The sequence below is a fragment of the Hirundo rustica genome, chromosome 11 (genome assembly GCF_015227805.2).
Source record: "Hirundo rustica isolate bHirRus1 chromosome 11, bHirRus1.pri.v3, whole genome shotgun sequence".
Lineage (NCBI taxonomy): Eukaryota > Metazoa > Chordata > Aves > Passeriformes > Hirundinidae > Hirundo > Hirundo rustica.
The window spans coordinates 909,916-930,378 of record NC_053460.1 but is presented as its reverse complement, the minus strand read 5'-3'; the positions used below and the strand labels follow the sequence as shown (position 1 = coordinate 930,378).

Below are 20,463 nucleotides of genomic sequence, written 5' to 3'. Positions count from 1 at the left end.
GATTTCTGAGGGGGCTGCAGCAACTCTTACAGCAGGGGCAGCGGGGCCAGTTCAGCTGTGGGACAGGTGGGTGCAGCAGTGGGCACAGGCACCTGCAGGCGTTTGGGGGTGTGTGTGTGCATGCACAGGTAAATACCGTGCACGTGCAGCGTGTACACACAGGGGCACGCACACACAGACACATAAACACACAGACACATGAACACACACACATACAAACACATAAACACTCATGAACACACGCACACGAGCATGCACACACAAACACGCGTAAACATAAACAAACACGTAAACACACAGACACAGGAACACGCGCAGATACGCACACATAAACTCGTGAACATGAACACACAAACGCATAAACAAACATGCAAAACACACACACACACGGTCACGTGGTTTTGGGGCGTTCGCGCGCGCTTGGGGCACACGGGGCGGGGCCTCAGTGGGCGGGGCTAGGATAAACCAGGCCCCACAATACAACGTATCAAACAGGCGTGCCCATACCTGCATTACACATACATAAATAATAATGGGCGTGTCCATACACGCGTCACACGTGCATAAATAATAACGGGCGTGTCCATACATGTATTACGCATATGTAAATAATAACGGGCGTGCCCATACACTCATTACGCATACATAAACACTAACGGGCGTGGTCTCACAAACCACGCCCCGTGGGAGGGGTCCCGCAAACCACGCCCTCCCCGTGGGCGTGTCTCCCCGCGCGCGGGCCGCGGTTCCGGCGGGGCCGCCAGGGGGCGTGGGGCCGCGCGCAGCCGCAGTCGCCGCCGCCGCCGCCGCCGCCGTCCCGGGGCCGCCGGAGCGGCCGCACCGGGCGATGCGATGACAACGTCCACCCTGCAGGTACCGACCGCGGGCACCGGGACGGGGCCGGGGTTCCGGCAGCGCCGACGCCGCGCCCCCTTCCCGCGCGGCCTCCGCACGGCCCGGCGGACAGGCCTCGCCGGGCGCCGGCGCCGTGCCGGCCGGGGAAAGGCCTCGCCCGGCCCCGGTGCGGGGCCCCGCTGAGGTCTCCGAGCCCCGCCGAGCCCCGGTGGCGGCGCGGTGGGGAGGGAGGCGGGCGCGGTGGGAGAGCCCCGGTGCGAGCGGGCCCGGCCCGGCCCCCGGCGGTGGGGAGGGGCTCGGCCGGTGCCCGGTGCTCACGGCGCTCCCCCCTCGCAGAAAGCCATCGACCTGGTCACCAAAGCCACCGAGGAGGACAAGGCCAAGAACTACGAGGAGGCACTGCGGCTGTACCAGCACGCCGTGGAGTACTTCCTGCATGCCATCAAATGTGAGTCCGGCCGGGGGCCCGGGGGGCTCCGGTGCTCGGGGGGGCTCCGGTGACGCCTGGGGCTCCCTGCAGATGAGGCTCACAGCGACAAGGCCAAGGAGAGCATCCGAGCCAAGTGCATGCAGTACCTGGACCGGGCAGAGAAGCTGAAGGAGTACCTGCGGAGCAAGGACAGGCACGGCAAGCGGCCTGTCAGAGAGGCACAGAATGACAACAAGGGGTGCGTGGGGATGAGGGCAGTGGGGGATCCTCTGCCTGGCTGTGGGGCTGGCAGGACCCCCCTTGCCACACCAGTGCCAGTCCCTCTCCTGAACCCTGTCCCCTGTCCCCAGGAGTGACAGTGACAGCGAGGGCGAGAACCCTGAGAAGAAGAAGCTGCAGGAGCAGCTGATGGGTGAGAGAGGCTGTGCTGGGTTCGACCCTGTGGGGTTGAGGAGGGATTCGCTGACAGCCCTGTCGAGGGGTGGCCGTGGGGAGCGGGACAGGCTGTGGGACTGGGGCACAGGGCTGGTTCCTGTGGCTGCCCACCCCAAACAGCTGTTGTGCTGAGGGGAGGCGGGATTGTGGGTGTGGGTTGGGACTCTGGCTCTCACTACTCTCCGTGCCCATCTCTGTGGGGCCATGTGAGCAGAGTCACGCCCTCACAGGTGCCATCATGATGGAGAAGCCCAACGTGCGGTGGAGCGATGTGGCCGGGCTGGAGGGAGCCAAGGAAGCCCTGAAGGAGGCCGTGATCCTGCCCATCAAGTTCCCACACCTGTTCACAGGTGAGGCCGTGGTAGTGGGAGGGGGCTGTGCAGGAGATGACCCCTCCGTGGGTGATCCCAGCAGGGATTTGGGCGCAGGGAAGGGGACGCCTGACCCCGGTCTCTGCCGCAGGGAAGCGCACGCCCTGGCGCGGGATCCTGCTCTTTGGGCCGCCTGGCACCGGCAAGTCCTACCTGGCCAAGGCCGTGGCCACCGAGGCCAACAACTCCACCTTCTTCTCTGTGTCATCCTCTGACCTGACGTCCAAGTGGCTGGGGGAGAGTGAGAAGTAAGTTGGCAAAAGGGACACAGGCCACCAGCATCAGGGAACCCCAGTAACGGGGCTGACAAAGAACTGGGAGCTGGTGCCTTCAGAGAAGGAGTCTGAGCAAAGCAGTCTCCTCTTCCCTCACAGCCTGTGCCGCCCCATCTTTACAGACCTCTCAGTCCAAAAGCAACTTTAAGCTGGGGTCTTCTAACACTTAACTGGATTCTGTCTCGTTGTCTTAATTAACTGCTGTCATGCTCCAGCTTGGGGCAGCTTTGGGTCTCTCCAGAGTTACAGCTCTTACACGAAGATTTCCCATCTGTCCATGCTCAGAATTCATTTACAGCTCACTTACAGTGAGCTTCAAGGATGGCCCACCCCTGCCAAGCTGTGAGCAAGTTCTAATTAAACTTTACGTTTTTAATTTCTGGTACCCTATAATTAGATTTATTTTAATCCCCAGCAGGGTCCCAGGGGAGAGCAAAGCCCCTTGAGGGGCTCCACAGCCCCTGGTGTGGCACTTCCCAGGATGGGAGGAACGGGGGGCTACCAGGAAGGTGGTGCTGAGGAGGGTCCCTGAGTGAGGACCCCATCTCCTGCTTTGTTCCCAGGCTGGTGAAGAACCTGTTTGAGCTGGCGAGGCAGCACAAGCCCTCCATCATCTTCATCGATGAGGTGGACTCGCTGTGTGGCTCCCGCAACGAGAACGAGAGCGAGGCGGCCCGGCGCATCAAGACTGAGTTCCTGGTGCAGATGCAAGGTGGGAGGGGGCCCGTCCCAGGGAGGGGTGGGAGCAGGATGCAGCAGGCAGAACCCGGGGATCCAGAGAATCCCTGGAGATTGTTCTGAGCCATTTGCCTGCAGGTGTGGGAAACAGCAGCGACGGGATCCTGGTGCTGGGTGCCACCAACATCCCCTGGGTGCTGGATTCAGCCATCAGGAGAAGGTGAACCCCATGTGCAGCCCTGTGCCAGCCCCCCAGCAGGGCTGGAACTGGGGCTCACCCCTCGTGCCCCCAGGTTCGAGAAGAGGATCTACATCCCCTTGCCCGAGGAGATGGCGCGGGCCCAGATGTTCCGGCTGCACCTGGGGAACACCCCGCACTCCCTGACGGACGCCGACATCCAGGAGCTCGCGCGCAAGACCGACGGCTACTCGGGGGCCGACATCAGCATCATCGTGCGCGACGCCCTGATGCAGCCCGTGCGCAAGGTGCAGTCGGCCACGCACTTCAAGAAGGTGAGCGGGGGCTGCCGCGGCGCGGGGCGGCCCTGGGTGGGTGCCACGGCCGCTGTCCCCCCACGCCGAGCTCTGTGCCACGCGCCGCCGGCTCTGCGCAGGTCCGTGGCCCCTCCCGCACCAGCCCCGGTACCCTCGTGGATGATCTCCTGACGCCGTGCTCGCCCGGGGACCCTGGGGCCACCGAGATGACCTGGATGGAAGTGCCCAGTGACAAGCTGATGGAGCCCACTGTCTGCATGGTAAGCGTCCCCTCCGCAGCTTCGGCCTGGCCGCTTCCCTGTCCGTCCTCCAGGCCAAGGGCCAGGCAGGGCTGTGGCTCCTGGGGCTGGACACAAAGCCCAGTCTGCCCCCCTGGAGTCCTGAGGGGGCAAAGCTGCCGCACTGCCGTGGGGTCCCTCTCCCGTGCCCTTGCCTGCTCTGAGCCCCGTGCCCACCCGCCTGTATTGCAGTCAGACATGCTGCGCTCGCTGGCCACCACCCGCCCCACCGTCAACGTCGAGGATCTCCTCAAAGTGAAGAAATTCACGGAGGACTTTGGACAGGAAGGTTGAGGGAGGGGGAGGGCATGAGGGGTGTGGTGTTGGGGCAGCTGCAGGTCCCGCCGTGCTCCCTCCTGGGCCGTGCCAAACCCACTCATGCTCGCTCACTCCTGCCCCACTGCACTGCAGCGCCCGGCAGGCGCGGCGACACGGCCCGGGGGGCTCACACTACGGGGGTGGCTCTGAGCATGGCCTGGGCGGCCGGGTCCCCGCCCCGGCGGCACCCCACTCTTCTTCCTGCTCTTTTTTTTTTTTTTTTTATTTTTTAACTTAATGCTGCTTTGGGTTCTGTCTTGTTTATATGAAAATAAAAACAATCTGAGAGCTTCAGCCGGTGCCCAGCCGCTCCCCAAGGCTCTGCCTGCACCAGGGGGGCTCAGCCCGGCCCCCTACCCCCCAAAATGCAATGACCCAGGGCCAAGGCCTGTCCCAAGGGGCTGGGGGTTCCTCACACTCCAGCCATGCTAGACAGGGATTTGTGCCTACAGCAGGGGCTACTTGGATGGAGCAGCCACCAGCTGACACCCACCAGCCCACATCTCATGTGCAGTCTCTGGGCTCCCCTCAGCCTTGCTGCCCCCCAGCCCCATCCCGGTGCCCCCTGTGCTGTGCCCAGCTGCTGCCCACGCTGTGACTGTGAGCCCCAAACAAGCCCCGGAGGGGAGGATGCCCCCTTTGCTCTTCCCCTGCACAGCCTTGGCAGCAGGCTGTTCTAGGCCCACAGAGGAATTCCTGGTGCCCAGGGGAGTGTGGGCAGCCAGAGCCCGGCTGTCTCCCCATGCACACGCGTGGGCAGGAAGGGCCGGAGCCACGCTGAGGCCACAGGTCTGTATTGGCTGCAATAAAGGAGCGGGAGCCTGCAGAGCTGCGCTGGTTCTTTCCCCAGGGTCAGGGCAGCCGTGTGGGCACGGTGGGCTCAGTCCAGCAGCTCCATCCAGCCCACGTTGGTGAAGGTGCGGGTGTCCATGCGGTCGATGTAGAGGATCCCATCCAGGTGGTCCATCTCGTGCTGGATGATCCGGGCGGCCCAGCCCGACGCCTCCCAGCTCACCGGCACCCCGAGCTCGTCCACGCCTGCGGCCAGGGGCAGCGGTGGGTTGGGGGGTGGTTAAGGGGGAAAAAGGTGTGAGAGTGGGAGGATCTGTGAGAGATCAGGGTGATTGCGTGAGAGCGGGGGATCTGCGTGTGGTGAGATTTGTGATAGAATTGGGGGATCCATGAGAGAGTGGCAGGATCCGTGAGAGAACAGGGAACCCATCAGAGAATTAAGGGACCCGTGTGAGAATGGGGCCACCCGGGAGACACTGCAGGACCCGTGTAAGAGAAAGGGACCTTGTGAGGGAGGGGCAGGTGCGGGTCGGTCCATACCGGAGACGTGGACGGCCCAGTGCCGCGGGACGTAGGCGGAGAAGCCGTGGATGCTGGCGCAGCCCTCGGGGGCGGTGACCAGGCGGGCGTCGAGGACGCGGAGCGAGGGGTTGACGAGGACGCGGAGCGGGAAGGGCTCGATGCGGTGCGCTTGGCGCAGCGCGGGCGGGTAGCGGGCGCAGCGTGCGGGCGGCAGCTCCGCGGCGAACACCCGCAGCGGCACCCCGAGCTGCGGAGCGCTCAGCCCCAGGCACGGCCGGCCCCGCAGCCCGGCCGCCAGCGCCGCCGCCAGCCGCCGCAGCTCGGGGCCGCCCAGCCGCTCCGGGGACACGGCGGCGGCGGCGCCGCGCAGCACCGGGGCTCCCACCTGCACCGGGGCGGCGAAGGGCGGCGCGGGCGGGCCCAGCACCCGGCGCCGCAGCGCTCGCCAGTAGGAGCGCTCCCGCCGGTCCCAGCCCGCCGCGTGTCCGCAGCCGCGGGCCGGGAGCGGCACGGCCTGTCCCGGCACGGCCCGTCCCGGCACGGCCCGTCCCAGCACGGCTCCCGGCCCGGCCCGTCCCGCCGCCCGCCCCAGCACCGCCGCCATGGCGCACCGCGTGCGCGCGCACCCGCGCCGCCAGCGCGCCCCCTGGCGGCCCCGGTGCGCGGCGCTCCCCGGTGACGCGGCCCGTCCCGCCGCCCGGCCCCGTTACCCCGAGGCCACCGCCTCAGCCGCCAGCGCCGCCTCCCCGGAGCGGCTCTGCGGGGGCTCGGCGGGCACGGCCGCGCGTTCTCCCTCCGGGTCCGGGGCGCTGTCCCGGGACGGCTCCTCCTCGCCCGGTGCCGGCGGAAGGAGGAAAGCCAGCGGCTCCCGGAGCGCGGCCACGTCGATGCGGCCCAGGCGGCCGAAACGCTGCAGCTGCGTGGGGGGGACACCTTGGGGATGGGGAGAGAGGGGTCAGGGGGGCTGCGGGCAACGAGGGGGGCACTAGCAGGACACGGCCCGCTCGACAGCGGGGGAAGGCACGGGCGTGCTCCCCCTGCAACCAAAACCAAACGCCGAGATCTCACCCAGTGCCTGTGCAATCTGCGCCGGAGGGAAAAGCACCTGGAGGCAGCGGTTCAGGTAGGGCAGCAGATCCTCCAGGAAGGCTGTGCAAAACTGGGTAAAGAGCTCCTGCTCACGCCCGCTGAAAGCCGCCTCCTCAGCACGGTGGAAAGCCAGGATGGTTTTGGTCACCTGGGGAAGAGAGGCAGATGGGTCATCTGATGACAGCCACGTGCCCAGGTGGGTAAGGAGGCCAGTAGCACGTGGCTTGTACCAGCAACAGTGGGGCCACAGGCCCAGGGCAGTGCCCATCTTCCTGTGCTGGGCAGTGGTGACGCCACACCTGGGGTCAGTTCTGGGACATCCCGAGACAGACACAGTGGGGATGGAGTGTGTCTAGGGAAGGGAATGGAGCTGCAGGAGGAGCTGAAGTACAAGGAGCAACTAGTGCAGGGCTTAGCCAGGAGAAAAGGAGGCTCAGGGAGACCTTCTTGCTCTCCACTACTCCCTCACAGGAGGGGCAGCCAGGTTGGGGCTGGGCTCTGCTCCCGAAGAACAAGGAACAGAACAAGAAGAAACTGCCTCAAGTTGTGCCATGGGATGTTTAAGTTGGATATTAGGAAAATTTCTTCATGGAAAGAGCTGTCCAGCCCTGGCAAAGGGCAGGGGTGGAATCCCCATCCCTGGAGAGATTAAACAGCTGTGTGGATGTGGCACTTGAGGACATGGGTTAGGGGTGGCCCTGGCAGTGCCGGGGCAGTGACTGGACGATCTCAGAGGCTTTCCCAACCCACTCAGAACAAACCCGCCCCATGATCTGCCAGGACGAGTCCCAGCTCCATCCCCTGGACTCACCTCAGCAAGGGCACTGTCCAGGCAGGCGGTGACGTCCTGTGCCAGGGCGATGGGGCAGCAGAGCCGCAGGTCATTGAAGGCAACGAGGAGCCCGTTGAGGAAGCAGGCAAGCGGTGGGAAGTCCAGCAGCACCATGGGGGGCTGCAGCGTCCCAGGCTGGGCTGCGGGCACCGGCACTCCCGCGCTGCCCCCCAGCACGGCTGGCGCCGAGATCAGCGTGTAGGAATTCATCTCCTCCCGGAACTTCTCCACCGCCTCCTCCACCGCCTTCCCGAAGGCATCGGCGGCCACGCGCTGGAAGAGCGGTGCCAGCTGCCCACGGAAATCCACGCCCACCCTGCTGAAGGACAGCCCGAAGTACATGCACTGCCCCAGCAGCGAGTCCAGCCGGCCGCCCACCCCGCGGTCCAGGTCGCGCTGCAGCGTGCGCAGGAACTCGGAGACCTTCTGCAGCACCCAGCCGTGGAAGATGGCCCCCTCGCCGGGCGCCGCGCCCTCGGCCGGCACCAGCGGCTCCTCGTCCGAGAAGATGGCGCGGTACTGGGTGACGATGTCGAACAGGTGCACCCGGCAGGCCTCGATGGTCTTGGTGATGTGCAGGTAGGGGTCGTGGTCGGGGATGGAGGCCTGGATGGAGCGCAGCCAGGCGTCCCGCGCCTGCAGGAACTTGACGCGCAGCTCGGCCTCGGTGAGCACGTCCATGCGGCGCAGGAAGCCGATGACGCGCAGGCAGGCGGGCAGAGGGATGTTGGTGCGCAGCTGCTGGATGAGCTGGTTCAGCATCAGCTGGGCGGACTGGCGCACCTCCTCCACGATGCCCTGGGGAACGGAGAGCCTCGAGTCTGTGTGGGGTTCGCCCAGCACAGGGTTCTCCTGGATCGCAGGGTGGTACGAGGGGTTCACCTCGGTCACGGGGCACGGACAGAGCAGGGCTCACCTGGATAACGGGGATGCTGCTGTGCTTCCTCTCCAGCCTGCGCACATAGGCCGTGAGCTCCAGCGCCTCCTCGTAGTAGCCATTACGGACGCAGGTGTCCATGAGCTGCGGGATCTCCAGGATCTCCAGGATCTCCGTGTGCCGGTTCAGGGTCAGGCTGTTCATGCGCCGGCTGCAGGCGATGGCCTCGGCATCGCGCATGAAGGTCCTGCGGGGCCGGGACGGCATCAGCGGGAGAGTCCTCCCTGCAGCGGGTGGATCCGGGGATCCTCCCGCCCACTCCCAGTGCTGCCTCCTGCCCAGTCCCAGTCGGCCCGACCCTTAGTGGGCTCAGCACCGGGACTTCTAGCTCCCCAACGCAGCCCGCCCCATCCCCGGCCCTTCCTGCCCCGTTTCCACCCGCCGCTCCCAGTGCCCGGTGCCCGTCCCGCACCGGCAGGCGTCCTGCAGCGCGGGCAGCCGCTCCAGCAGGCTGCCGAGGCGGCTCTCGATGCCGCCGAAGCCGCGGCCGGCGCGGCCGGTGCACTCGGCGGAGCGGATGAAGGCTCGGTAGTGCTCGAAGGCGAGGCGGCGCGTCTCGGCCCCGACCCGGGCCCGCTCCGCCGCCAAGCGCGCCGGCTCCCGGCCCAGCTCCGCCAGCCCCAGCGCCGCCAGCTCCGACACATAAGCGGCGAGCTCGGGGCCGCCGGGCGCCGCCGGGCCGCGCAGCCAGGCCAGCAGCCGCGCCTCCTCCGCTGCCGCCGCCATCGCCGGGACCGCCGCGTCACCTCCGGGCACGCCGGTTCCGGGTCCGTCACTTCCGCTACCGCCGGTTCCGGCCCGGTCACTTCCGGCCCGGCGGCCCCGCGTGCGCGGCGCGGGAAATGCGGCCCCTCACGGAGGTGGAGACGCGGGCGGTGTTCGAGAAACTCGGGAAATAGTGAGGAACCGGGAGCGGGGGGATCGGGCACGGGGACAGGACGGGGACCGGGAGGGATGGGCACCGGGGATCGGGCATGGGGAAGAGATGGGCACCCGGAGTGCTGGGCCGGCTGGATGCCGGGGAACGGGGAGACCAAGGGGGACCGAGGGGGTGGTGGACACCGGGGATGGGGCGGGAGCCGGCACGGAGGGGAACCGGGAGCGCCGGGTCCCGGAGGTATCGCGGCAGGAGGAGCCGGGCTGGGCTCACGGGGCCTCTCCCTGCAGCATCGGCGAGAACATCCAGCTGCTGGTGGACCGGCCCGATGGCACCTACTGCTTCCGCCTGCACCGGGACCGCGTGTACTACCTGAGGTGAGGGCTCGGGCGGCGCGGGCACCGGGCGGCCCCCGCGGGCTGCGGGCCCGGCCTCCGCTCAGCACCGCCCTGCTCCCGCAGTGAGAAGCTGCTGAAGCTGGCGGCCAGCGTCCCCCGGGAGAGCCTGGTGGCCTCGGGCACCTGCTTTGGGAAGTTCACCAAGTCCCAGAAGTTCCGGCTCAGCATCACGGCCCTGGATTTCCTCGCGCCCTATGCCAAGGTGGGTCACGGCCGCGAGCCGGCCTTGGCCCCGTGCCGGCCCCACAGCCCCTCACAGCTCTGCCCCTCTCGTGCAGTACAAGGTGTGGGTGAAGCCAGGCTCGGAGCAATCCTTCCTCTACGGTAACCACGTGCTGAAGTCGGGGCTGGGCCGCATCACGGAGAACACGGCGCAGTACCAGGGTGTCGTGGTGTATTCCATGGCCGACGTCCCGCTGGTGAGTGCCTGGGCCCCGCCAGGGCTGCGGGAGGGGTACGAGACGGGCGAGCTCCCTCACGTCCTCTTCATCCCCCAGGGCTTTGGGGTGGCTGCCAAGTCCACACAGGAGTGCAGGAAGGTGGACCCCTTGGCCATCGTGGTGTTCCACCAAGCCGACGTCGGGGAGTATGTGCGGAACGAGGACACGCTGACGTGAGGGACCCTCGGGGCCCTCAGGGGACCCTCATGCTCTGTGAGTGTTCCGGGCTAGAACGGACTTTGTCCTGCGCCGTGGGTGCGGGAAGCCCACTGGACTGGGATGGAGAGGTGGGAGCTGGCAGCACAGAGCCCTCAGGGGGCTGCTGCCAGCACAGGAGGAGGGGCCCTGGCCACAGCCCTGTCATATAAAGCCTGTTCCTTTTTTCACTGCCTGTTGTCTGGTGTGGAGACCCGGGGGAAATCAGAGTGCTCCGCTCCTGTGGGGAATGTGACACACTGGGGTGTGTTTGGGGGGAGGCTGAGGAGGAGCTTCAGGAAGGGAGGGAGGGAGGGGCCAGCAGCTTCTAGGCTCACAAAGGCTGGATGGCAACAAGCAGCAGTCACTCCCTGGACTCTGGTAGGGATTCTTTTATTGGGAGTCTGGTAGAAAAGGCCCATTAAGACACTAAAAATGGCTAGGGATGTGACAAACTCACACAGCACACAGAACTTAGGTGATAGTGAGGCCTTCAACTTTCCTCAGGATGATGTCAGGGCCAGAGATGAGGCAGGAGCAGGGGGAACTCTGCAACCGCCTCGTGGAAGCAGAATCCAGCCTTTCCTCCTGCTCTGTGTGTGACAGAGTGGCAGCCAGGGCCCCTGGCTCCGCAGGGGGGTCCCTGCCCTGTTCTAGCACTTCTGGCTGCCCGAGGTTTGGGCGTGAAAGAGGCGCTTGAGGAAGCAGAGCTGCAGCACCCCGGAGAGGACGATGACACAGCTCTGGGCCATTGACCACCAGTTGACGTAGTTGTAGTTGGCCTCCAGGAGGAAGGAGTCGGCCCCTTTCCGCATCCGGGCAAAGTTGTAGAAGCGCCACATGTGGAAGGTGTGGATCTGCAGCCTCTGGATGCTCACCTGCAGGAGAGACAGAGCCACGCTCAGAGCTGCCCGTGGGGCTCAGTGCTGAACTCAGCCCCGGCAAGTGCCCTGCTCAGTGTCCTGGGCAGGACATGCCCATCCCTGCTGTGCTGGGGCACCCTGCAGCCTTCCCTGACCCTCACCCCGATTGCCTCCAGGGTGTCATTCAGCTCCTTCCTCTCTGCCGGCTGCTGCTGTTCCGTGTTGAAGTCGTCGTAGTACACACCAAAGTTAAGATAGACCTGCATGAAGCCGAAGTGGTTTTGCTGGTTGTCCAGGCAGAGCTGGTAGAAGCCTGCAGAGGGAAGGGGGTTTGTTGGTCCCTGGGTGGAAGGGGCACCAGGCAGACACATCCCGAGTGCTCAGCCCTCATCCTCCCCCACAGGAGCAATCGGTGCCTGGGGGAGTGCTGGCCGGGCAGGCTCAGAGCTGCTGCAGGGGCTGGGGGGACCTGTGTCCTTGGTGAGGAAGTTGATCTGTCCTCGCACGTCCTTGGACAGTCCGAGCTGGAAGCCACTGGGATCGCTCGCTGTGACCAGGATGTCCCTGCTGTTGCCAATCCCCGTCGCCCGCTGCACCTGGAGGCAGGGAACACCCGAGGGGGAGCTGTGGGTCACTGGTGTAGGGGATGGAGCTGTGCCAAGCCCTGAGGACGTGTTCCTGTGGGGCTGCTCTGCCAAGCACGGAGCCAGGGGGAAGCCAGGCACGGCTATGCCCCGGCTCTCCTTCAGCCAGCCCAGTGTAAACAGGAGATGAAAGGGCTGGAGTTTCCCTGTGGGAAGGGGACAGAGCTCAGGGACATGCCATGCCAGGACCTTCGGCTCTGCCACAGCCTCTGGCCAGGCAGTGAAAGGCAGAGCTTCCAGCAATGCCGGAGCTCCCAGCACCACTTTGAACCAGGTAGTTTAAAAATGCATGGGGTTGAGGATGGATAGGGATTAAGTTGGTTGTATTGGGAAGAAACCCTTCCCTCTGAGGGTGGGCAGCCCTGGCACAGGGTGCCCAGAGAAGCTGTGGCTGCCCCTGGATCCCTGGCAGTGCCCAAGGACAGGATGGACAGGGCTTGGAGCAGCCTGCGACAGTGTCCCTGCCATGGCAGGGGATGGAAGGAAACGAGCTTTAAGATCCCTCCAACCCAAACAATTCCATGATACTGCTCTAAGGAAGGCATCCCTGAGATGCCGTGTGCCATAGGAGCAGCACGGGATGGATCCAGCACAGCCATTCCCTGGCTGTGTCACCAACTTCCCGGGACGTCCCCAGCACTCACCTCGTAGCTGAAGAAGAATTTGCCTCCCTGGTGCGAGAACTGCCAGAAGCACTCCACGGCGCCGGCGGGGACGACGACGGCGAAGTCGTAGCGATCGGCGCCGCGGAACAGCGGCTCCTGGCTGGAGCCGCTCAGGGGCTCTGTCCTGGGGCAGCCGGCGGGGCCCAGCAGTGCCAGGAGCAGCAGCAGCAGCATCCTCCCGCTCCCCTGCGCGCCAGCGCTCGTTCCCCGGGCAGGGCAGCGCGGGACGAGGCACCGGGGTAATCATTAACTGCTCCGCAGCGCCGGGGCCGTGCCGGCACAGGAGCCACGGCTCAAGGTGATCCCGGCGCGGAGCTGGAGCTGTGACACCCTGTGCTGCCAGGGAGAAGGCAGGAATGGGACACAGCTCCTGCCCACGGGCACCACCAACTGGCACTGCCTCTCACTGGCCAGGAGTGGCCTACATCTCGGAGCTGGTGCTCCTGCTGCCCAGGGCTCTCCAGGGCAAGGGTTTACAGAAGGGGAGGGAAATGCATGGCCACAGCCAGGGGGACAAGGGACAAGGGACAAGTGCAGCACCTGCAGCTGAAGGACAGGGAGGGAAGCAGCTGTTACTAGACAAGAGTTCTCCCAGTCCTGGCTTTGCAGGAAGCCAGCCAAGAGAAACTTAGAAACTAAGTTTAGAAAGTGCCCCTGTAGCAGCCCTGAACTTTTTCCACAGCAATCTAATCCAGAAACTCCCGTTTCCCATTTACGCTGGCATGCCACAGCTCCAGGGCAGCGCTGCTCCTGGCCCAACACTCCCAGAGGGGAAGGGACAGCCCCACGTTCCTGGGGCAGGCTGTGCCCCTCTGCTGCATTTGCACCCAACGAGGAACAAATTCACACTTTCACAACAGATACTAACCAAGTAAAGAACTTTATTTTATAAACAACTGTTCCAGCTTTGGAACTTGAAGGCAGGAACACGTGGCAGCCTTGGAACTCACAGCCAGCAAGGGCAGTACCACAAAAAGTGCAAAGAAAACATGACTAAAGTCAGACAACTGGAATTTTTACAATGGAAACAAACAGTTCCAAATACTGAAACATGAAGTAACTTTAGCTTTTTAAAGCCTCAGAGCTGGAAGGGAGGAAATTCTCCTCACAGATTAGCCATTTACAAAGCAAAAATGAATGGAGGAAAAAAAATTCTAAGTAGATCCTCTTGCCTGGATTTCTTCCCCACAGAAGCTCAGGGAATCAGTGCTGCATCTCCTCCACAAGGGAGTGATAACAAACAAACTCGTTTTCAACAAGTGATTCAGAGACCAGACAACTAAAGCACAAATAATAGTCACCTATGAGATCCTGATCACACCTGAGCAGAACAAACAGCTGGGAATCATTCCAGCAGCTGCAGTGGTCAGGTGCAGCACACTGATCCACAGCTGGAAAACAAGGTTCCTGGGTTCCTCTCACTCATGGTGCCAGAGGGGCTCCCCACACTGGCACAGACAGAACTCTGCTCCAGCTTCCAAAAAACCCCAAACTTAGCTCCTAAAAAACAAACTGAGCTCCAAAAAAACAAACTGAGCTCCCAACTTCAGAGCATTCCCAGTTTCTTCATGGTCCGCCAGCGATCCTTGATCATCACTGATGTGCGGTTCTGGAAAGGGTACTTCAGGCAGATGGATTTCCACCTCCCTTCCCCGTACTTCTTCACCCCTTCCTTGATCCACTCGCTCTCCTGCACCGTCCATTTCTGCAAAGAGCAAGGAGGCAGCTGCAGGGAGGAGCTGCATGGCAGAGAGCCTGCTGCCAATTCCTTCCCTCATCTCCCGTGCCAGGAACGGCAGGGAGGGCAGACAGGTCCTGGCAGCTGCACCCAACACTCCAGCGCTGCAGATGTGCAGCAGCTGCCTTCCTACGGGACAGGAGAGTTCCTGGCAGCACAGTGGGACCTGCTCCTGGGTAACAGCTGCCAGATGTGTGTCCCTCACCTGAACAAGACTCTGAACCTCTCCAGCATGAGAGGAATTTGGCAAACCTTGCTCTGAGCCATCAAGACAAAGGCAGGCCAGGCACAGCTCCAGCCTGTTTTACCATGGAGGCTGCAGGGACACCGCCCCACTGCAGGGCCTGCTGGAAGCACGTACCTGTTTCTTGGAGCTGGTGATCTTGGAGACGTTGCTTTTCTCAAGCGACGCTGGAAAAGAAGGGAGAGGAGTTACATTTTCCATAATTTGGGAGGTGCAGACCTCCTTGAGAGGCTGCCTTGGGCTTAACTGCTGAGCTGTGCAGTCAGAGCACCCTGCGACAGGCAATACAGCCCAACTCCTTTAGATCAGTTTAAATGCAATTTTGTAGGAATTTTAGCTTTTTTAAAGTAGCATAAAATAAAACTATAGACGTTACCTTAAACTTTAAATTTTATAGAAATTTATTGTCTTAGTGTAATTACACTAAGATGTTAAAAAAACTATTTAATTACGTTTTAGTTTAGTTGCTAAACAGAAACTTTTTTACGTATAGAGACAAAATTTAGCCTGTAATTTTAGTAAATGCTACAAGTGATTGATGTAGCAGTAGAATGCTTTTATTGCTAATACTTAATAAGAAAAAAATATATATAAAAAGAAGATTAGTTCAAATGTATAATTAAATTGTAATAATAATGTTTAGATATAGAGCAAAGCTTAAAAAATTAAAAACAGGATTTCTGGTTTCAAAATTCAGTCACCAGCAGCAAGGCCCCTGTGAGTGACCCCCAGGCCAGGATTAGCACAGGTGATCCCTGCCAGGGGAATTTTCATACCTGCATTTGCAAAGAGCTCATCCTCGTCGCTCCAACTGTCCTTCTCCTCCGTGCCACAGGAGCTGTTCCACCTTCCTTGGAGGGATCTGAAATTAGGAGAGGGTTTACTTTGGCTACTGGCTCAGAAGGTTTTTTTGGGGAGGAGGTGCAGGGCTACCAAGCAAAGACAGCCAGCCTCTGGACACTGTATTTCCTAAGAGGTGGGAAGGAAGAGAAGGATGCTCCTACAAGACTCCACAGGACGCTCCTACAGACTCTGGCCAGTGATGCTAAAGCTAGGAGAAGTGTGGAAAAACACGTGTTACTTGTACTGGAATCACCTGCCAGGACCAGCTGGTCGTTTTCTCCTCTCCATTAAGCCATAATTAAATGTAAAGCCAAATGTATGGACAAGAGAGGGTCTGCTGCGCCCAGCTCCACGTGGGCCGGCAGGCAGGTCGACACTCATCCTAGGGCAAGGGTTTGGTGCTCAGGATACCAACATCAGCAAGACAAGACTGGGGGCAGAGCAGACAATACCACACGAGAGGGGCTTCATACTTCTCACTCTGGGCAGACAAGGGCTCGTCAGGCAGTTTCGGAGCAGGTTTGGAAGCAGAGGAGACCACGTGCTCCTGGGAAGAGTCGGGGCACTCCTCGCTCGACTTGCTGGACGAGCCATCCATCTCCACGATCAGATTGCTTATGCTGAACAAGTTTTTGATACGGGGTATTTCAGGAGGCTCTGAGGTCTCAGAAGCTTGATTCTCGGTTTCTCTGCATCTCTTGGTTCTGTGGGATACAGAAGGAGACAGTTGCTTGGGGGAAGGCAAGTCTGTTTCATCCAGCTTGGTGAAAAGTGCGTCCGAGTCCCCGGAGTCCGACAGGATCTTGAAAGCTTCTCTCAGAACAGAAATCCCATACGAGGTTACAGCTCCGGGGGGCTGCCTATAAAATAAACACAACCAAGCGGCTTGTAGGGAAACGGCTGAGGGAGCTCTGCTGCCCCGAAACCCAGCCCTTCCCTGCACTGGCATGCCCAGCTCCTGGCCCTGCAGTGCCACTCTATGGCACAGGCCATTCCCAACCCTCCGGCACTGTCTCCCAGATGGCACCGTGCCCCAGGGGTGCAGAACACACGGCCACGCTCCACTGCCCCCTCCCTGGTCACAACAGCACCTCTGCCAGCAACTGACCCAAACCACCTCAACACCTTTCCCGGCATCCAGAATCCTGCACCAACACCTTTGGGCTGGCCTGGGCAGGCATTTGGGGAATTAGGAGCTGCCTGGACACAGAGGATTAGCCCCTGGAGGAGAACTTGCAGCCACACTGGATCCACAGTCTAGAGCCAGACTGCTCTGCCCACCTTTGTGATTCCCTGGTGGACACTCTGGGGAGTTCTGGGGCTGCTGCTGCTGCTTCTTCAGCTATTTCCATAGGCTCTGCAGCGCCCTTCACGGTGTCGTACGCTGCCGTTAAATGTTCAGGTGTTGCTGCTGGGTCAGTGGCTACTTCCATAGGTTCCACAGTTGCTGCAGAGCCACCAGCTTCTTCCATAATCTCTGGAGCTGCTGTGGGACCAGCTGCCCTTTCTGCAGGGCCGGGAGCTCCCTCCAGGTCTTCTGTTGCTCCTGCAGGCTCTGGAGCTTTTGCTGGGTCCTCCACCGTTCCCGAGACCTCTTGAGCTCTGGCTGGGCCCTCCACCGTTCCCGAGACCTCTGGAGCTCTGGCTGGGCCCTCTGCCCCTCTGGAAGTCTCGGGAGCTGCTGCGTGGTTGTTCAGCCCATCTGCACACTCAGAAGTCTCCAGCGAGGATTTTCCTTTGTCGGCATGTTCCGAATTCAAAGTCTTTTTCAGCAGCTTGGAGAGAGAAAAGCACAGCAGCGTTACAGAGATGATTCCATTTTATCCCCTCCCAAAGGTGATTCATTCTTAGGAATGGACTGAATTTGGAGTGTTCCAGGTTTAACCTGCTGTAATCAGGCACCTGGTCCTGGGGCAGCGGGGTGGACACGCACCGTCAGCAGCGCTGGCTCCGAGTCGTCCATGTAGCCCTTCAGGAACTCAAAGATGCTCTGCTGGAAGTCCTCGTAGGAGAAGTTTTTGACCTTTGGATGAGAGGGATTCTTCTCCCTGATGACAGCCAGCCACTCATTCTTCTTCTTCTAGAGGAGGGATTCACAGGATCAGGCAAGAACACTCTGGACAAGGCAATCTGTGACAACCACAGCAAGGATGGGGACAAGCACCGGGCCTGTCCTGTTGGGCATTCTCCAGGCACAACCAATTTACACTGAGATAAGGCCAGAGGAACAGGAGAGTAACCAAGGAGCAGCAGAACCCCCTTATTTCAGGAATCCTCCTTGCCTGCTGCCTGCAGAAACAGGAATGGGAACTCCTGCTGCTCCCACAACCTGCTCTGAAGGTGAGCTGGAGGCTCATCAAGGGACAAATGATGATGCTGGAAGGCCCATGAAGGTGTGTGAGTAAAGGTGAGTGACAGAAGGGGCTCCAAGGTGACAATCCAAACATGCAACACTCAGGGAATAGCACCCCAGAAGGTCTGTTTCCATTTTGGCCTCCTCACCCCAAACCTCCCAGGACACATCAGACTCCTGCCAGACACACCAGCAGCTCCCACTTCATTCCAGCACGGACTCACTTGGTTTCTGGGCTCCTTTCCCATGTACTTCTTGACGATATCAGAAGCTTTTTCAAACTCCTTGTTTCTGATGCAAACAACAACAGCCTGCAGAGGAAAACAAGGACAGACTGAAGCAGGGCACAGGGAGCAGCTCAATGCCAACACTGAACTCCCACATCCCTGCAGATAACGAGGGAATCCTGCATGTGAGGCAGCTCCCACCATCATCCACATGAGGCCCTTCCAAGGGAAAAGCTGCACAACATATTTACTGAGAAAGGAAAACATCTTACAGCTTCTTTCACCATTTTCTGCACAGCCTCCATGGTCTTGTCCGCCACAGAGAATTCCTCATGGATGAAGTCCAGGACAAGCAAGGCCGACTCAAGTGGGGTCAGCTCTGACTCCTTGTCGAAGGTGCAATCTATAAGAATTGGCATCCATACGTTTGGGGGGGGGTCACGGCGCTTCCCTACGGAGAGCTGGTTATTCACCTGCACGGGTGGCACCCATCCACCCGCACAGGTGCGCCACAAATGCCACAGCCACCGAGCCTGAGGTGCTGCCAAGTGTCTGAACTGCAATTCCTGTCCCCCAACCGCCACGGGAAATTACGGAAGCAGCACTCGAGAACTCCCAGATGCCAAGCCCTGAGCCGAGGGAGCATTCTGGAAGCTCTGAGGCTAAGCAGGAGTCACCAGGCTGAAGCGTTTGCCCAGCACACCAGCCCCGGAGCACCACGGATGCTGCTCTTGGCCTCCCAGCCAGACAGATACGAAGTGCTACCCCTCACCCGCAGGGAGACCCCCACAGCCCAAAGCCCTGCTCTGTGCAGCGACAAAGCTCCGGGAGCTGCAGGGACGCGGACACAGGACAGGGAGGAGGAGGGAGCGGGCTGCAAGCATCACCGGGCTCCCCCAAGCAGGAACGGCTGGGCACTTACCGAGGTTCTCGCCCTCCTCGACCCGCGACAGCAGCTGCATTATCCGGAGCATCTGGGCCATCTCCGGCTCCCTGTCCAGGGGCCGCACGAGCAGCGCTGTAGGACAAAGGGCTGGTCAGGCCGGTGCAGCCCGCTCCAGGCGCTTCGTGCCCCCAGCCCGGCCCGGCCCGCCCCCGCCCCCGGCCCCGCGCACCTTGCATGATGTCGCGGAACTGGCGGAAATCACGGTTGCGCCCGGAGCGATAGGCCTCGATGGCGCGGTGGAAGTAGAACTGCAGGACCCAGCCGTTCACGGTCTTCTCGGGCAGCGCCGCCATCCCGGCCCAGTCGGGATCGGGGTCCTGGTCCTGGTTCTGGTCCTGGTTCCGCTCCAGCCGCGCCGATCGCCGCGCCGCCATCCCGCCGAGACACTACCGGACGTGACGCCACCAGCGCGGCACTCCGGGCTTCTCGGCGCGCGGGCTTTTCAGGGGGGGCGCCTCGCCTACAACTCCCGGCGCGCACCGCGCCTACAACTCCCGGCGTGCGTCGCAGCGAACCCGCCGGTAAGGGTCGGTTGTCCTCTGGCGGGCGGGAGGAGCATTGTGGCGGGACGGGGGCACCGGGACGGGGCAGCGGGCAGGCGGGGGCACAGCCGGGCCCTCTCGGCCCTCTGCCCATCCGACGGGACCGACAGCAGGGAAACGCCACCTGTAAGTGCTGAGACTCCCCGAGCGATTGTCTCACCCGAGCGAGCCTGTGTGCTAAACTCACGTTCATGTTAAACTCATGTTTACGTATATAAATATATATATGTATAACTCATGTTTATGTATATAAATATATATATGTATAACTCATGTTTATGTTAAACTCATGTTTATATATAAAATATATATATAAACATACATACATATATATATGGATAGCTCATGTTATGTTAAACTCATGTCGCCCAAACCTGGCAGTGCCATCCTGCCAGCGCAGGCACAGGTTTTTGCCTTTATTCTGGTTTTCCAAACAACTCCCACTCTCCTGTGGTCTGTGCTCCAACTGCCTGCCAATCCCCCTCACCTAGAACAGCAAACCAGGTCCCCTGGGCAGGATTTTGGGGCATAGGTTGTCCCACGGTCACTCAGGCTTGGGGTAACGAATTAGAAGTCCTGTTTTCCCAGTGATCCCTCTGGCTAATTCCCAAGCAGAACTGGTGCCTGGAGGCGAAGGCACTGGCAAGCAGATCCTCGGGATCATGGGGTGGTTCCCTGCCACTCTGGGGTGTCCTGCTTGGACAGTGTCTCCTCGGCCCAGAGAACATTCCCAACGCTCTCTAACCTGAGATGGAAAAGCACGTGAAAATTCCTCTGGCATGAGGTGATCTGGGATCCTCCCTTCCCTCTGCCCCAGGCCAGGGGAGGAGGAAACACACATGGGAAAAATCCCCGTGTCAGATGGAAAACAGAAAAACTGGGAGGGATTTTTATTGGCAAACAGAGGAAGATAAAAATAATCTGTGTGAGGCAGAAGAGTCACCTGTGGCGGGGGCACGGCCCTGGGGAGCAGGGTGGGAGCGGGACACGGCACAGCCACGCTTGGAATGCCGTGCAGGGTGCTGGGAAGGATGCGAGGAGCGATACCGACAGCTGCTTCCTGGGCTGAGGGGAGGTCACCCAGTGCCACGCTCTGGGTCAAACGCTTTTCCATGTGGAATATTCATGGGCAAGGTGGTTTTGCTCTCTCTCTGTCACAAGATGCAGGAGGAGGTGCCAGG

The 20,463-nt window shown here is 61.2% G+C and overlaps 6 protein-coding genes across 14 annotated transcripts; 2 read left to right on the top strand and 4 right to left on the bottom strand.

Annotated features, from left to right (window-relative positions):
• Positions 1 to 790: 790 nt before the first annotated feature.
• On the top strand, positions 791 to 4,429 carry VPS4A (vacuolar protein sorting 4 homolog A). The gene is made up of 11 exons (XM_040075391.2): positions 791 to 873; positions 1,192 to 1,303; positions 1,376 to 1,523; positions 1,636 to 1,697; positions 1,951 to 2,070; positions 2,183 to 2,339; positions 2,930 to 3,078; positions 3,183 to 3,264; positions 3,338 to 3,557; positions 3,659 to 3,799; positions 4,010 to 4,429. The coding sequence occupies exons 1-11, from the start codon at positions 853 to 855 to the stop codon at positions 4,109 to 4,111; spliced, it is 1,314 nt and encodes a 437-aa protein (XP_039931325.1). The 5' UTR covers positions 791 to 852; the 3' UTR covers positions 4,112 to 4,429.
• Positions 4,430 to 5,015: 586 nt separating this feature from the next.
• Positions 5,016 to 6,053, bottom strand: PDF (peptide deformylase, mitochondrial). Its single transcript, XM_040075625.1, has 2 exons — positions 5,468 to 6,053; positions 5,016 to 5,173 (listed from the first exon to the last, which is right to left on the bottom strand). Exons 1-2 carry the CDS (start codon positions 6,051 to 6,053, stop codon positions 5,016 to 5,018), a joined length of 744 nt encoding a protein of 247 aa, XP_039931559.1.
• Positions 6,054 to 6,155: 102 nt separating this feature from the next.
• Positions 6,156 to 9,033, bottom strand: COG8 (component of oligomeric golgi complex 8). Its single transcript, XM_040075390.1, has 5 exons — positions 8,720 to 9,033; positions 8,287 to 8,494; positions 7,350 to 8,168; positions 6,518 to 6,686; positions 6,156 to 6,382 (listed from the first exon to the last, which is right to left on the bottom strand). Exons 1-5 carry the CDS (start codon positions 9,031 to 9,033, stop codon positions 6,156 to 6,158), a joined length of 1,737 nt encoding a protein of 578 aa, XP_039931324.1.
• Positions 9,034 to 9,069: 36 nt separating this feature from the next.
• NIP7 (nucleolar pre-rRNA processing protein NIP7) lies at positions 9,070 to 10,411 on the top strand. The gene is made up of 5 exons (XM_040075392.1): positions 9,070 to 9,205; positions 9,475 to 9,561; positions 9,646 to 9,784; positions 9,861 to 10,001; positions 10,080 to 10,411. Exons 1-5 carry the CDS (start codon positions 9,150 to 9,152, stop codon positions 10,197 to 10,199), a joined length of 543 nt encoding a protein of 180 aa, XP_039931326.1. The 5' UTR covers positions 9,070 to 9,149; the 3' UTR covers positions 10,200 to 10,411.
• A 217-nt stretch (positions 10,412 to 10,628) lies between these two features.
• On the bottom strand, positions 10,629 to 12,563 carry TMED6 (transmembrane p24 trafficking protein 6). The gene is made up of 4 exons (XM_040075545.2): positions 12,369 to 12,563; positions 11,550 to 11,676; positions 11,242 to 11,393; positions 10,629 to 11,095 (listed from the first exon to the last, which is right to left on the bottom strand). The coding sequence occupies exons 1-4, from the start codon at positions 12,561 to 12,563 to the stop codon at positions 10,871 to 10,873; spliced, it is 699 nt and encodes a 232-aa protein (XP_039931479.1). The 3' UTR covers positions 10,629 to 10,870.
• Positions 12,564 to 13,250: 687 nt separating this feature from the next.
• TERF2 (telomeric repeat binding factor 2) lies at positions 13,251 to 19,159 on the bottom strand. Of its 9 annotated transcripts, none has more exons than XM_040075597.2 (10): positions 18,910 to 19,159; positions 18,717 to 18,812; positions 18,067 to 18,197; positions 17,792 to 17,878; positions 17,148 to 17,294; positions 16,496 to 16,989; positions 15,688 to 16,074; positions 15,148 to 15,233; positions 14,489 to 14,538; positions 13,251 to 14,094 (listed from the first exon to the last, which is right to left on the bottom strand). In XM_040075597.2, exons 1-10 carry the CDS (start codon positions 19,112 to 19,114, stop codon positions 13,936 to 13,938), a joined length of 1,842 nt encoding a protein of 613 aa, XP_039931531.1. In that variant the 5' UTR covers positions 19,115 to 19,159; the 3' UTR covers positions 13,251 to 13,935. The 9 variants fall into 9 exon arrangements, with proteins under 9 accessions (XP_039931531.1, XP_039931535.1, XP_039931527.1 ...); XM_040075601.2 differs by having other exon boundaries at positions 15,688 to 15,918; XM_040075593.1 differs by having other exon boundaries at positions 18,067 to 18,245; positions 18,717 to 18,827; positions 18,910 to 19,156.
• Between the last annotated feature and the right edge of the window lie 1,304 nt (positions 19,160 to 20,463).